Source organism: Monocercomonoides exilis (assembly GCF_001643675.1).
Source record: "Monocercomonoides exilis strain PA203 chromosome Unknown scaffold7-2047599, whole genome shotgun sequence".
Taxonomy (NCBI): Eukaryota; Preaxostyla; order Oxymonadida; family Polymastigidae; genus Monocercomonoides; species Monocercomonoides exilis.
Window position 1 is genome coordinate 1,063,504 of NW_027150552.1, and position 16,506 is coordinate 1,080,009.

General features: G+C 34.1%; 3 protein-coding genes across 3 annotated transcripts; 2 read left to right on the forward strand and 1 right to left on the reverse strand.

Moving 5' to 3' along the window:
• Positions 1 to 5,159: 5,159 nt before the first annotated feature.
• Positions 5,160 to 7,574, forward strand: MONOS_12125 (putative Poxvirus D5 protein; the record flags this gene model as incomplete). The annotated part of the gene is made up of 1 exon (XM_067864721.1): positions 5,160 to 7,574. The coding sequence occupies one exon, from the start codon at positions 5,160 to 5,162 to the stop codon at positions 7,572 to 7,574; it is 2,415 nt and encodes an 804-aa protein (XP_067733425.1).
• A 3,342-nt stretch (positions 7,575 to 10,916) lies between these two features.
• Positions 10,917 to 11,264, forward strand: MONOS_10673 (uncharacterized protein; the record flags this gene model as incomplete). The annotated part of the gene is made up of 1 exon (XM_067863142.1): positions 10,917 to 11,264. One exon carries the CDS (start codon positions 10,917 to 10,919, stop codon positions 11,262 to 11,264), a length of 348 nt encoding a protein of 115 aa, XP_067733426.1.
• Positions 11,265 to 11,632: 368 nt separating this feature from the next.
• Positions 11,633 to 12,064, reverse strand: MONOS_10672 (uncharacterized protein; the record flags this gene model as incomplete). The annotated part of the gene is made up of 1 exon (XM_067863141.1): positions 11,633 to 12,064. One exon carries the CDS (start codon positions 12,062 to 12,064, stop codon positions 11,633 to 11,635), a length of 432 nt encoding a protein of 143 aa, XP_067733427.1.
• Positions 12,065 to 16,506: the final 4,442 nt, after the last annotated feature.

Below are 16,506 nucleotides of genomic sequence, written 5' to 3' on the forward strand. Positions count from 1 at the left end.
TTCCTCTTGCACTATTCAACGATACAGACTATAGTGGATTATAACGCACTTAAAAATTAAATAAATTTTTCATTTTTAATCTTTTTGAAAAATGAATAGCCTTTCTACTTCTTCTTCGTCACGGGGCTCAATGGTTTTTTAATTGTTATCTTATAATATGAATTAATTTATAAGACGCTTTCTATTTCTTTTCGTTTATATAAAATCTTATTTTTATTTGATTTAATTTTCCTCTTTGCAAATTTGCAAACTGATCTCTAGATTTTTGATTCTTCAGCTTATCCTTCAGATTCTTTATCTAAATCAAGTTTTCAGCCATTTTTTCGTGTTCATTCCATGGATACATCATCTTTAATATCAAAAAGTGATAAGCATTCCTTTTATCAGAAGAGTTATGAACCAGAAAATCAACAGTTTAGCATTAAATATGTGAAAGATGGTTTCTTTCCTTTATCTTCATCTGGGTGTGCTGATGCATCAGGAACAAGTGAAAGCAATAACATTACTTTTACTAATTCACAACTGCAAGAAAAGCTATTATCAAACGCGGACAAGCCTTTCTCAAATTATGCTGAAAAATCAAATAGAACAATTAAACCTTCGCTGGACTTTTTATCCGAATCTATTTCTTCAACGCAAACACCTACAAATTACAAGCCATGTGAAAGAAATCGTATTGAGGAAAAATTGTTGTCCTCCAGTAATCATTTGCATTTGCTTTGTTGCTTAAATAATAAAAAAGATTTCAATAGTTTATCAAAAGAAGATGGAAAATTGAGCGCAAAACAAACAATTTCCTTGCCCGTGGAGAATGAAGAAAGCAAAGGCAAGACAGAAAAAGAAATTATGACATATAAAATGTTTGCAGAGTTTGGAAAAGCTTTAAAGGAAACACACAGTCATATCAAAGAAGAAAAAGAAAGAAGTATTTCAAATAGAATGTCAATAACAAATAACGACCAAGAATGTTTGAAAGAGGATTCACCCATTCATCAAAAGCCTTTTCAGCTATCAAGTGATATTTTAGATGAAGAAGACATTGGTTATGAACAGGAAGAGGATTTATCAACCAAATCGTATTCTTCTTTATCTTCAGCATGTTCATTTTCCTCGACTTCAACTTCACATTTTGCGCTTGATCCACATTTAGAACAAAACCTTACAAAATATGAGCCGTGCAGGAACAGATTGGGCGAATTCTGCCAAGATTTTGACATTAAAGTTGATGGAAGTTCATTCTCACGAATTTTAACTGCAAGACAGTCTGACATGACAAGCAAGTGGAGGAAAGAAGACGCCGAACTTACAAAAGAGATTAATTTCAACTCGGAGCTGTTGAGATCAAAATTGAAATGTACGGACGCAGAAAATGAAGCGAAAGGAGACGATGGCTCTGTGAAAGGAAGCGATTATGATGATAGTGAAGCATTACCAAATGTTTTAAATGAAAGTCGCATTTTATCAGTAGAACGTATCAAAACCAAGAATACATGTAACTTTTCTTCTTTCAATGTTGAGTGGGAAAAAAAGCGGTCTACGATTGTGAAAAGGCAAATCAAGGAGGCGGTTCGATTTTTGAAAGTATTTGGTGTGTGGGTTAGAAAAGAATGGATAAGAGATGAGAAAGAATCTCAAATGTGGAATCATGCAGAAGAAAAATATTTGAATAAATTGAATAATGTAAAGAGAAAAGATGAGCTTAGAAATGACTCTGCTGTACGAAACAATTTAATTGGGCATGAAAGCTCGAATAACTCAAGAATGCAGGAAAAAAGATTTGAGCAACTGGACACTGATGAAACTCTTGAAGAGCTGAAAACAAAATTGAAAGTTGGAGATTTTTCAAGTTCGGCCCCAGGCGAAAAAGAGAGATTGTTAATGTTGATTAAGAGAAAAGAAAAAAAATTATTGAAAAGAGAAAAAGAAAGTTGCATGAGTAATGTCGAAAAATTGGATGCAGCAATCCAGAAGCAAATAGAAACTCACCAAAATAAGGGATCGTTGTTTGGCTTGTTTACTTTTTGCAGAAAGAGTGATGATAAACAAAGTTGTTTCCGCTCAGATATGAAAAACGAATTGAAGGGAACAGAAAAACGTGTAAATCAACATAGTTTGCAAGACAAAGAATATCTGAACGAACAATCATTACTTCTTTCTCGGATGAATCAGCTTATATCATTGGAAGCAAGTAGTGCAAAATCAAGTTGTTCAAATATTACAACTCATGCTTCTTCAGCAGAAAGATTGTTAAAAGCGGCCGAATTATTTCAAAATAAAATTTTAAGAGAAAATTTGGATTTGGAAACATCCGCTCCGACGGCACATCATGTTATTAATCCATCAAGTGTTCGTTGTAGTGAATCTGAAATTGTCAAAGATTCAGTGCTTGATCCGGAAGAATATTTACGGAGATTTGCTGATCCGATTTTAAGTATAACAAGAAGAAAAAGGCTGCGCAAAAGGGGAATTTTGGGAGATTTGATGACTGATCAACGAAATCTGCAAATGTTTTTTGTAAGAAAGAACTTATGCATAATTGTTCCATTTTCTTCCTTTTTTGGAGATTTCACTTGCACGCATGAATCAAATGATTGGAGTGGAATTAGTTTATTGAATACAAATAATTATTCAAAAAGGAAAAAACGATCATTGAAAGATTCTTTTAAGGCGATTAAGGAAGATTTGATTTCTTCACTTTTTTTAATCCAAACGAAAAATGTTGAAGAATACCCAACTATCCAAACAAATATAATGGAGAAAAAAATGAAAAGGATGCAATTAAAAAAAGAAGCTCATGAATTTCGTTTGACAAACCGCAGTGACCCTGTTATCTTTACAATTAAAGATTCAAAACTTCAGCAGCTTAACCCTTCAATTACTTTAAATATTTTAAATAATTGAGTTTTAATAAAAGTTTTTGATTTGTTTTCCTCTTTTCAATGTTGAACTTTTTCTCTTTCAAATGAAAATTTTCAGAATTGGTTGTATTGCCTTTATCTTTAAATATTTGTTTGATGTTAAAAGAAATAACAAAAAAAGAATTTATTTTTTTGAAAAGTCACTTTTGTTCAGTATTTGAGTGAAGAAAAAATGACTTTTCATTCCAATTTTCACTAATCAGCAATTTTAATAAAATGTACCTCTTGCAAATATTTCAAAAAAAAGAAAGAAAGAAAGAAAGAAAAACGAAAAAGAAAAAAAGAAGAAAGAAGAAAGAAGAAAGAAGAAAGAAGAAAGAAGAAAGAAGAAAGAAGAAAGAAAGAAAAGAAAAGAAAAGAAAAGAAAAGAAAAGATAAAGATAAAGATAAAGATAAAGATAAAGATAAAGATAAAGATAAAGATAAAGATAAAGAAAGGAAAGAGAAGCGAAGAAGGAAAATATAAAAAAGAATTTCATATGAGTATAGCTTTTTTAAAAATCGAAACAGTTCAATTTTCAGTTTCATTGAAATCTAGTATAATTTCAACAGATCTTGTTACAAATTTATCAAAATATTCCAAAGTGCATATCTTTGCCTGTTGGAAATTTTTCATTATCATTATTTGTTACAGTGTGATATATGGATGCTTTTTTTAAAAATCATAACTTTTTTTGTTGTGTTGACCATTAAAAGACATTATTTGTCAGGATAGTGTTTATTCAATTTTAAAAAGTATTCAAGTGAACTTTAAAAAGGGACAACGTTTCAGATAATATTCAAGAGAGATATGGTATATCAGCTATGGATCCATCTCGATTAGGTCAATCAATAAAATCGATTTATGAATATCTAGTGGTTGTTATCATCTTGTATAATAAGTTGAATAGGCAATGATAATAAGATAGAGATCATGAGGAGATTGCTGATAATCTTAGGGGTTTCTCATGATTAGATATTCAGTGATGTTCTATTAAGATGGAGTTATTGATAGGTGTAATCGAGATATATCCATAGCGGGTATACCATATCTCCAAGGAGGAGAATTAGCTAAAACATTAACTGGAAGATTAACTAAATTTATGTTCAAGTTGGTAAATTAGTGGTGAAATTGTGTGAAAATTGGTGTTTTCGTTGATGAAATACATGAGTCAAACATGAGTCAAACATGAGTTGAACATGTGTCGAACGTTGATAAAATCGTTGATGTGATCATTGGTGAAATCGTAAATAAAAATAATTGATTTTGTTTTTTTGTTTTATCGTAAATGGGTCGGAAGAAGATATACGCAACTGTTGAAGAAGCGAAAGAGGCTCAACAGAAACAGATTAAACAGTTTCAGGAAAAACGAAAAGAAGAAACAAAGTATTACAACGAACATGTAACTGAGAAACAGAAGAAGTTGATTAAGATATTGAGGAGAAAGGTTATCGAAAGTGATGAGTTGTTAGATGAGTTGATGGAAAAAGTTAGTGGTTATTGCCTGCACAGGCTTGATAGGGCAAAATGTGTTAATTGATGAAATATAACAAGTGGTTCACGTTTGTTGTACAGTTAATTATTTCAAACAGTGTCCGCGATGACGTTATAGTTGATTGCCAACAACAATATTTTTGATTGGAAAAGTGTAAACCGGTAAACTGGACACCGGATTGTGGCAATGTCTGAGGCTCAGCGGAAGGGAAATATTGAGTTAAATCTCCGTGCTGGAAGCGTGTCCACGTGTCCAGGTGTCCAGGATAGTTTAATTTCATCTGAAAAGAGCTGCCAACATGCCATTTCTGCCAACATGAGCAATTTACCCCTAATTTACCATGATTTTGAGGGTTATTATTTATTTTCGATTGTGTTATCATTTTGCCACATTGCCACATGACATCGCTTGTGGTATATAACAGGTGGCACACATCAGTTGTATCGTCAGTTGATAAGAACAGATGTTTTGGCTGGACCAGGTTGATGGGCCAGGTCATGTGGGTGATGATGTGGTGTGGAAATATTGAGTTAAATCTCCGTGCTTTTTACCTGGACTGGGTGGACCGGGTGGACCGGGTCAATTATATTCTACAAAATATGTGGGCAAACGGGCAAACAGGGCAATTGGGCAAAATACATTTAATGTGAAAATTCACTGTTCCCCGTCAAAGTTCGACATTAACCTCAACATCATCTTCCCCGAAATATTCGTTTCAAAAATAATTCTGTTTCAAAAAAAAATTTGTTTTTTTTTATTTTATGAAATGACAAACTCCCCAACAGACACTGACAACGTAATCCAACAACCAATTGATTCAATGGAAACAGAACAGATAACGGTGGGAGAACGAATGAAAGATCACATTATTGACTTGTTCGACTACAAGAAATACTCTGACAAGAAGCAGGGTCAACGACACACTGGAACAGCTGTCGATATCAGCAAATGCGAGGATCTCTGTGTCGTTGATGTTGATATTAACAAATCCCTTCAACCTGAACAAACGAAAACCATCAGGAATTCCATTCTCGACAAACTCCCCCGAAACATCGGACTTGTACAAACAGCTCATGGTGGTCTTCACATTTATTGTGAGCTGTGTGGTTATCCCCTCAAATGTTCATCACAAACCAAAGTGTTCACGAGTCCAGAGAACGATATCGACATTTTTGCAGGTTTTGGGGATGGAAAACAGAGGCTTGTTGTTCAAGCTGACTCTTCATACAGAGAGATGAAAGATGGCAAGAGAATCATCACCAAATACATTTCCCTCAACAATCACAGAGAGCTCACAGATCTTTCATCACTCGAAAGTGTTCTTGACGTATTCGGTATTGACCTCAAAACAGAGAATACATCAGCGACAATTGCAGCTGAACCATACAATCTTCTCACACAAGATGGCGTCGTTGATATGTCTCCAACTGTCGCTCTTGCTCTTATCGATGGACTCAAAGATGTTGAAATACATAACGATACAGGTTCTCTGTCACTTGATTCTGAGTTAACTCTTTTACCGTTATTTGCAGCTCTCAACTCTCTCGTCAACATTAACGGTTTCGACAACCAATTGATAGATTTTCTTTACAATCAGATCAAAGAAACAGCTGCTCTTACAGCAAATGCTATCACTCACTTTGAAGAAAAACGAAACAGGTACAGAGACAATAAGTCACATCCATTTGTTCTTCAAAAGATTGTCAAGAGATGGAATCCAACATATTACAACGATGTGATCATTCCACTCCTCAGAAAAGAGAATGAGCAAAAGGAAGAACCTCCACGAGAGATTACTGTTCATGAAATTGATCTCAACTCATCGTTCTCATTCTCTGAAATCAGGGATAAAGCTTGTCGAAAACAATACTCCACACTGTCGGAAGTTGCCGAAGATCTCACAAAAGTTCTGAGGTTTGTTGAAACAAAGATGGAATTCATTGTGAAAGAGTTTGACATTCACACCTCTTGTTATTCAATTACATTCAAGACAAAATCAGCAATGTACGAACTGTTCAAAACAATAAAACTCTGGCATGATGACAAAAAGACTCTCACAGTTGAGACAGCTTTCGAACAATACTCACATGTTCTATCGATCGATGGGGTGAAGTTCTTCTCAGATAACCCTCGAATATTCTCTTTGTTCCATGGGTTCAAATACCAAATGGCAAACGAACAAAATGACGAAATCATCAAACCATTCCTCGATTTCACACGAGAAGTTATTGCCAACAACAACGATGAACTCTTTCAATACATCCTCTGTTGGATTTCGTCAATTGTTCAAAATCCTGGTAAAAAAGCAGAAACATCACTTGTTCTCAAAGGTTTGCAAGGTATTGGAAAGAATGTCTGGACAAATGTTCTTGCTGAACTGTTGGCAGGATATTCACGTCCAAATGTCACAGAGATTGCAGAACTGACAGGACAGTTCAACTCCATCGTCGAAGGGAAAATGCTCATCGTTCTTAACGAATTGAAGAATGTTGGAGATGATCGAACAGCTAACGTTGACGCATTGAAGAGTATTATCACAGATTCAACAATCAGAATCAATGAGAAGAATCAGCCAAGAAGAACAGCTGAGAACGTAGCTAATTTCATATTTGTGACAAATCACACATACCCAGAAAAAATTGAGATTGGTGACAGAAGATATGTTGTTTGTGATTGTAACTCAAAATATAAGAACAATCTCACATTCTTCAAGGATTTCACCAACTCTTTCGACAATGAATTCTATGAACAACTTTTCTGTTATTTTCTCAGCAAAGATCTCACCAATTTCAACACAAGGGCTATTCCAACAACTGAGACAAAGGAAGATATCATTGCAGCATCACTCTCTGTCATCGATGTGTTCTGTCAGGAGCATTACAATAAACTCAAAAAAGGGTGGAGATGTTCCGAAGCATTATGTTTCAGACCAGTTGAATACAGGAACGATCATTCATTCCAACCAGCAATTAAAGACAGATGTAAGCGCAAGAGAATGGGTGGAAGAGACGGACGAGTGTGGTGTTATAAACTTAAACCAGAGTATGAACAGCTCCTCAAACGACGAGAATATGTAGATTACATGGACTGTTCTGTGGAAATCAACAAAACATATTCGTTTTTTTGGAAATCATTAATACACAAACTATGCAAAAAGTGTGTGCCACCAACGAATAAATAATGTGTACCACCGACGATATCATGTGGCAATGTGGCAAAATGATAACACAATCGAAAATAAATAATAACCCTCAAAATCATGGTAAATTAGGGGTAAATTGCTCATGTTGGCAGAAATGGCATGTTGGCAGCTCTTTTCAGATGAAATTAAACTATCCTGGACACCTGGACACGTGGACACGCTTCCAGCACGGAGATTTAACTCAATATTTCCCTTCCGCTGAGCCTCAGACATTGCCACAATCCGGTGTCCAGTTTACCGGTTTACACTTTTCCAATCAAAAATATTGTTGTTGGCAATCAACTATAACGTCATCGCGGACACTGTTTGAAATAATTAACTGTACAACAAACGTGAACCACTTGTTATATTTCATCAATTAACACATTTTGCCCTATCAAGCCTGTGCAGGCAATAACCACTAACTTTTTCCATCAACTCATCTAACAACTCATCACTTTCGATAACCTTTCTCCTCAATATCTTAATCAACTTCTTCTGTTTCTCAGTTACATGTTCGTTGTAATACTTTGTTTCTTCTTTTCGTTTTTCCTGAAACTGTTTAATCTGTTTCTGTTGAGCCTCTTTCGCTTCTTCAACAGTTGCGTATATCTTCTTCCGACCCATTTACGATAAAACAAAAAAACAAAATCAATTATTTTTATTTACGATTTCACCAATGATCACATCAACGATTTTATCAACGTTCGACACATGTTCAACTCATGTTTGACTCATGTTTGACTCATGTATTTCATCAACGAAAACACCAATTTTCACACAATTTCACCACTAATTTACCAACTTGAACATAAATTTAGTTAATCTTCCAGTTAATGTTTTAGCTAATTCTCCTCCTTGGAGATATGGTATACCCGCTATGGATATATCTCGATTACACCTATCAATAACTCCATCTTAATAGAACATCACTGAATATCTAATCATGAGAAACCCCTAAGATTATCAGCTATCTCCTCATGATCTCTATATTATTACCATCACCTATTCCAGCTTATTACACTAAATGACTACTACCATCAGATATTCATAAAACGATCTCTATCATATAACAATTGCCTATTCAACTTATTATACAAGATGATAACAATTATTAGATATACAATGAAGTTCGGTTGTAATCACATTCGATTTTGCACGATTTTTTGTGATTATTACCGAACTTGATTATAACCGAACCATCTTTTTCATTGAAAATTTTAACTGAAATAATTTTTTATGATGAAGAAAAGTATTTTTTCAATATTTATTGAAATCCACACATTTGTTTCAATTTTTCAATTTTCAATGATTCAATGTTCTTTATTGTTAATAATAAAGCAGAAAATAACAACTTTCATTTTTTCAAAAATTTCAAAATAGACAGAAAAATACCCATTATTTTTTAAAAATTGTGATTATTCGCGATTTTGGTGTGATTATAACCGATGAAATTTCACTGAAAAAATGCTTAATTTTTTGATGCGAGAAAAAATGTGATTATTCGCGGTCTTGATTACAACCGAGGTGATTATGACCGAGCTTCACTGTACATAAATAGATAATATTGATAGACCTCATCGAGGTGGATCCATAGCGGGTTTACCATATCTCTAAAGGCAAAATGCGAAGTTGTTAAAATTTTGTATTTCTTCGAAACCCAGGCAAAGATTACCAATTGAGAAATTCATTGGTTTGCAAACATATTTGAATTCGAATTAAATTCATATACTTGTGTTTGAAGAAATGTTTTTTTTTACTTTGAACATTGCAGTTAGAAGGGCAGAAATAGAAATTTGAACGAACGAATGAGCCCATGGATGAGATGAACAAAGAAGAATTCAAATTCGTTTTCATGACCGAATTGTTTGATGAAATTCAATCGAGGATTGAAAAAAGAAAATAGATTTTTATTATGCAATTTTGCTGCTAAAGCGTATTGATGTTGCATTAAACTATATAAATATAATTTTGATGACTTTGATGAATCATCATTGGGCATAATGGTTCAAAACATGATTGCTGAAGAAGAAAAGAGAAAAGAAGGAAAGAATGAAACACATTTAACTGATCTTTGTGAATGCAATATTTCTCTTACTCACGATTTCTTTCCTGAATTATCTTCGATTTGTGTGCCTTGTTTCCAAAAGTTGCGTTGAATCAAGATGATAACAAGGAGACTGAGAAAGAAGCGGAAATACCATTATCAGGTTTGACAACTTTTGAACTGAGAGAATGAAAACTCTTTTTCTTTTTGATGTTTTGGAATTTAATCTTTGTTTTTTTTTAAGTCCATTCAACAAAAACTTTATCTGAATGAAATCAAAGAAATCATCAAATATCATCAAGATAATTTCAGTCTGACACAACTCGCCTATCAGTGTGCTTGGGACTTCTCAATCCATCGATTTTACGATGAAAATTTGGATGATAATATGTGTGGTTTTTTTTGATATCATAAAAATAGATCAAAAAATGAAATAATAAATTTAATTGTGGAACTTAAGATCATCCGAAAAATTACGGTTTTTGATAAGAAAATGGCTTATACAATCACAACATTGTTTGCTTTATTCATAAAAATATAAAAAACATACCTTTTTACGTTTTCAGTGAAAAATGCAATTTTTGATCTTGAAAAAAATGGGAAAAAAAAAACAAAAAACTGTTAAATATTAATATCAAGTTTATCAACTTGCTAAACTATCCTTATAAATAAAAAATACTTTAAAAGACTTAATTAAAACAGTTTGTTAAAAAGATTGTTTCAAAATAGATTTAATAACTTTTAAATTATGAAAGAAATTGGTTTTCTTCACTTAATTTTTTTCTTCAACTGAAATATCATAACAAAACATTAGCCCTTTCTTTTCGATTCAGTTGCTTCATCAAACGTTGAATGAAATACAAGGAAATCAATAATCGATGGATAAAACTGATTCAGTCTCGTCTTTTCTCTCTTTATTCTCTCATCACTTGTCCTTTCTGCTTCCTTTTCCATCCTCTCCTAATCTTCGTTCCATTTCTACTCCGCTACTAAAAAATCCTCCTTGTGAAAATGTCTCTGAAGTTGTTTGATTTCTCTCCATCACTTTCTGTGTCATTCTTCTCGTTGTGTTCCTCGATAACTCCAATTGCTTGTTAATCTCCTCTTGAAACAAATTTGCCTTCACACTCAGCTCATTAGCCGCTGTGTGAGCGATCAGGTGAGAAAAGGAGGAGGAGGAGGAGGAAGTGGAAGAGGAGGAAGAGGAAGAGGACGATGAAGGAGAAGCAGTAGTTGTTGAAGAAGAAGAAGAAGAAGAACGAAAATCCTTCGAAACAAATTTATTCAAATCTTCCATGGCCATTTTCGATTCCAATTCCAAAGGCAATGCATATGACTTTTCATCTGAAGACATCAGCTTCCTCTCCACATTCGCACTTGTCTTTCTGGCACTGGCTATTCTGTTTGAAGCAGCCACTATCGACATCTGGTCGAGTGGTTCAAGCGGATCGAGCGGGCAAAGAAGAGGAAGCGCCTACGACAGGAATGATTGGCCAGAAACAGACGCAGCGATGGATGTGGCAGCAGGGGAGAGGGCTTCAAGAAGTGTGGAGCTGGTGGAGAAGGAAGGAGAACCAGTTGGGGAGCTGTCTGGAATCAATTTGCGGGGGCTGAGTGAAGGCGAGAAGGAGAGGAAATGCTGAAGCTGAGGTTCTCCTAAGGAATGGTTGTTCTGATTTTCTGGAGGCATACTCAATGTGTCTGAAGGGAATAGAGGAAGTTCCCCATCGAAGTCGGATTTGAGGTGTGTGGAGTCAGAAAGCTGACCGGCGGTGAGGTAAGATGGCATAAACAGCGTGGGGAAAACTAATCAAGATAAGTAGCTGAGCACATCAGAAACCGCATCGTCGTCACGCAGCCTCACCGATTGTTCGCGGATGACTGAGTTGTAAAAGGTATCATATGCAAATCTTGTGTTGTCTGCTTCACTCCTGCTTTTGGTGTGTTCGAGTGGGAAACCAGCCAGATGGCTCTCAAATTCTGCAGTGGTGATGGCGGCTGAACGGCTGCGCTAGAGATAGCTGTGGCTGATGACGTCTGCGGGAGTGGGGCGGTGTGCGGAGGGCATGAAGGTGGTGAGGTGTATTGAAGAAGAAAAAGAGGAGGAAGAGGAAGAAGAGGAGGAGGAAGTAGAAGAAGAAGAAGATGATGATGATGAAACAACATGAGAAGCATCTTGTGTTGCAACGTTTGAATCATTCAATGCAGAAGCAGCATCAAACGAAGTCAACGTCTTTTCCAGCGAAATCGGCGCGAGTTGGGGCAGCCCAAACACTTCCACAGTGCACAGAAGATCTGGCACCCTCTCTCTGTTTGTGTGTCTGTGGTGACACAATGACAACATGGAGCTGGAAACAGCTGCAGGGATCAGAGAAAGCGTGAGTTCCTCGTAGATCGGAGGGAGAGGAGCAGAAATCAATGCAATGGCTGCGGCGGTGGGCATTTCGAGCTCGGATTCAGAGGCAGATGCAGACGCAGATCCCTGAGAAGGAGAGAGAGAAGGGAAAGAAGAACGAAAAGAAGGAGATGAAGAAGGGGAAGAGAAAGAAGAAGAAGAAGAAGAAGAAGAAGAAAAAGAAGAAGAACTTTTGGAGATGGAGGAAGGAGAAGAAGAAGAAGAAGGATGAGGAGAAAAAAAAAACAAGAAAAAGATTCGATTGAAAAAGAAGAAGAAGAAGAAGAAGCAATATTTGACTGAAGAAAATTTTGCGTATTTTTGGCCATGCGATTCATAACAGGCGTGCTTGTTGCTGAATAAACAGGTGAATTGTGAGAAGGCGAATTTTGTGTTTGCAAACCGAAAAATGAGGAAGATGGTTGATTGAATGGAGGAGGATTATCTGTAGAAGAAGAAGAAGACAAAGAAGAAGATGCAGTTGAGAAATGCGAAAACAGTTGAACAACATTTATGATGTTGAGAATTATTTATGTTAAGTCGTTGGTAGACCAAAACGTCTCGCTTGCTGTATAAACTTCACATTTGTTTGAAAAAATTCAATCACAAAATGTGTTACGAACAGATTGTGGAGATCAATCTTGCTGTATTTCTCCAAAGTCAAGTGACTTTCCTTTTGCGATTTCCTCTCATTTCCCCTCAATAATAGAAAATGTTAATATCACTCAATTTCTTTTCCTTTCCTTTCCCTTCTTCCATTTAGCTCACAAAATCATCAAAAAATATCAATTCCCTTCCTTTTCTTCTCTTTCGCAGTCTCTTCCATAAAACATTCTCCTCTCATAAAAAATACCCCTCTTCCAATCGAACATTTCTCATTTTCCCTCTTCTCATCGGCTTTCACCCTCTTTTCCTTTTTTTCAAATTCCACTTCTCCAATTTGTCTCAAATATCTTCCTCACTATCCTCAGCCACTTCACTATATATTTTCTGCATTATCTTCCTCAAATCTCCATCTGCTCCTTCCCCATCCCTTTGTCTCCAAATTTCTTTCATTCAAAAATCTCTCTTGAAAGATTAACATTCAAAAAAACACTCAACTCCCACCCCCTGCCACAAATAATCCTCTTTCATCTCTTCTCTGCCCCATATCCCTCATGTGCCTGGTGTTGATGAGATAAACATCAAATACTTCTTTTGGTAGTTGAGAATATTATAAAAGGAGATGATCATGACAAAAACAGAAAAAACACCTCTGGACATCCACCACAATGTGTACGGCCTGAGAAGACCCTCCAGTGAGATACACGATGTATTTCGTGGAGATGTATTTCTTGTTGCATTCAACCATTCTGAGACTGAAATGAAGAGATTGATTTATTTTGAATGATGATGGCTGTGGAAATGAAGCTGTTTGACAAAATACAGTCGAAGGGCAGTTTGGTTTTTATTTATTTTTCTATATATGAATATTTATCTGTTGACTGTTTTTGAGTTGTTTTCAGGGCAGGAAGTGGAAAAGAATGAAAATGAGAAAAAGCGGGATATCTCGTTGTGCAGGGTGGATATGGAGTTGGGAGAGAGAATCCATACGAAAAGTGCCCAGGGTGAAGGGATTGGAAGGAAATTGTAGATGATATTTTTGTAAAAAATAGTTTTTGGATATTGAGTGTGGAATTGAAAAAAAGCAAAAATCTTACATATTTCAGAATAGCAAGCAATTAGTGAACTCAAAGGAAGGTAATGATTATTGGAAAGGCTGCTTTGCGAAATGCTTTGCTAAAGCTGTCGAAAATTATTGTTTTCAACAAATGCTTTTATATCTTTAGCATCAATTTCTTAATTTCTTTGCAACAACATCTTAAAACAAATTTTTATATAAAAATTTAATTGATTATGTATTGTTATTATTGTTTTCACGTTTAAAAAACCAGTAAACTTTTGTTTTGTTCTGTTTATTTAAGTTTCGATTTTTTTGAAAAAATTTTAATATTTTTTTTAAAATATGTTACAAAAACAATTGGAAACAAATATAAATCAACAAATAAATAATAATAACAATATATTAAACAATATTTTCGCATAATTAAACAAAAATATTTTCGATTCAACCCCACCCTTAATGAAAATTTTTTATGATCAAACGTCGGAATTTTTTATGATATCAAAAAAAACCACCCATATTGTGAATGAGCTGCATGTCGGAAGAGAATCAACAAGAGAATTGAAAGAGCTGGAAAATTCTATGGGTTTAAAAAGAGAGAAAAGCAAAAAGGAGGGAGAGAAAAAGAAAGAGAAGAAGTAATCGCGTTGAAAAGATGGCTGAGAACATTGGTATCTTTTTTCGACTTATGCACGTTGTTGTATGAATAGTTTGCTGGACTTATTGGGTGTGCTGAAGACGTATTTCAAGCAGCAAAGGAATATAATGAAGAAATATGTTCTTTGTGAATTAATTCCTATCAAGATGCAGCAAAAAGCACATCAGTGAAAGATAAAAACTTGCTGAAGAGCTGTTGAAGCTGTTTTGGAGGGGATTCAGCCACCAGCATTGGATAATGAAATAGTATATGAAAGCTTGGTTTTTTTTAAATATAATTACAAGGAAATTGAAATGGAATAAGAAAGATGGAACAGATGAAGCGAAAAGAAAAGAGTTGAAAACGAAAATGTTCAAAAAGTTGGAGGAAGAAGGTTTCGAAGATATAATTGATTGTTTTCATGGAATATGTGATAAAATTTACGAAGAAAATGACGACGAATGATGAATTATCATTCGACATTTCCAATTATCTTGAGAATGCTTAAATAACGAAAACTCATTTGTTTTTTTCACTTCAATTTTCATTTTTTTCATTTTTTCATCATTTCGTTAAAATAAAAATCAGAGAATGAAAGATATATTGATACATTTGTTTCATATCTTTTAAATAGGGAAAAAAAATTCAAAAAGATAATTTAATAATTCAAAAAGAAGAGTTATAGGAAGATTCATGTTTATTTTGATTCAGGAGGTGCTTTTCTGTTACGATAGCCTCTTCAATTTCGCCTGTAAGTGAATGATAATAAATTGTTCTAGGGCATTCCAAAATACTCCCATCAAAAGTATTGCACTCATCTTTGTTCATTCGCATAATTCCTCTGCTTTCAGTGAAAGTGAATATTTTGAAATGAAGAAATGATTCTTTATAAGCAAGATTGATTTTGAGCTCCATCCTCAAATTATCTTTTTATCTTTTGTTTTGATCATTATTCCAGTAAAAATCACAACAGCTCCAAGTGCCACTGACTTGCATGATCCGAGAAGGAAGATTTTGTTCGCTTATAGAAGTGAAAAAATGAAAGGGTCAACTTTTTAATGGGACTTTTTCCTTAATTGGCACTTTTTTTGTTTTTGCTTGCAAAATATCGAGAAATGAGAAGTAGTTTTCAGCATTTTAAAAATCCTTTTTAACAAGTTTAATTCCATTTATTTACTGTTTTCATTTTTATTTTCGTTTTTTACACATCGAGAAATTTCGTTTTTTTGTTAAATTTAATAGTACTTTTTCTAGCCAACTGGGAATCGCTCAAGAAATTGGGGAAATGTTTTGTATTGCATTTGCTTCGAACTATTAATCTTAAAAAAATTTTTTTTCACAAACACTTTTTTCTTGATTTTTTCGCATTTCAAATTTTCATCAACATGATAACATAAAACTGTTTATTTCTTTATCAATATGGGTTTTTTTTTTTTTTGACAAGTCACAAATGTTTAATTTTTAAATACTTCAAAAATTACAAATTTTGCTAAACATTTTGTTTGCAAATATCAAACTTCACTTAAATGGAATCTATGAGTTGATAATGCTATTTCAAACATTCATAAAAAGATTTGTGAGCTGAAACAGAAATTTGAGCCAAATATGAAAATTTTTACATATTTAAAAATTAAACATTTGTGACTTGTCAAAAAAAAAAAAAACCCATATTGATAAAGAAATAAACAGTTTTATGTTATCATGTTGATGAAAATTTGAAATGCGAAAAAATCAAGAAAAAAGTGTTTGTGAAAAAAAATTTTTTTAAGATTAATAGTTCGAAGCAAATGCAATACAAAACATTTCCCCAATTTCTTGAGCGATTCCCAGTTGGCTAGAAAAAGTACTATTAAATTTAACAAAAAAACGAAATTTCTCGATGTGTAAAAAACGAAAATAAAAATGAAAACAGTAAATAAATGGAATTAAACTTGTTAAAAAGGATTTTTAAAATGCTGAAAACTACTTCTCATTTCTCGATATTTTGCAAGCAAAAACAAAAAAAGTGCCAATTAAGGAAAAAGTCCCATTAAAAAGTTGACACTATGTCGATGATGAATCCTCTGCCTGAGAAATAGGTAATTTTCATAATGCAGCGAAAGGATTCTTAAATACATTAACTCCGTATTTAATTATTCATATTAATCAATGGATTGTTCTCTCAGCTCATTTTTCAGTACAATTTCAAAT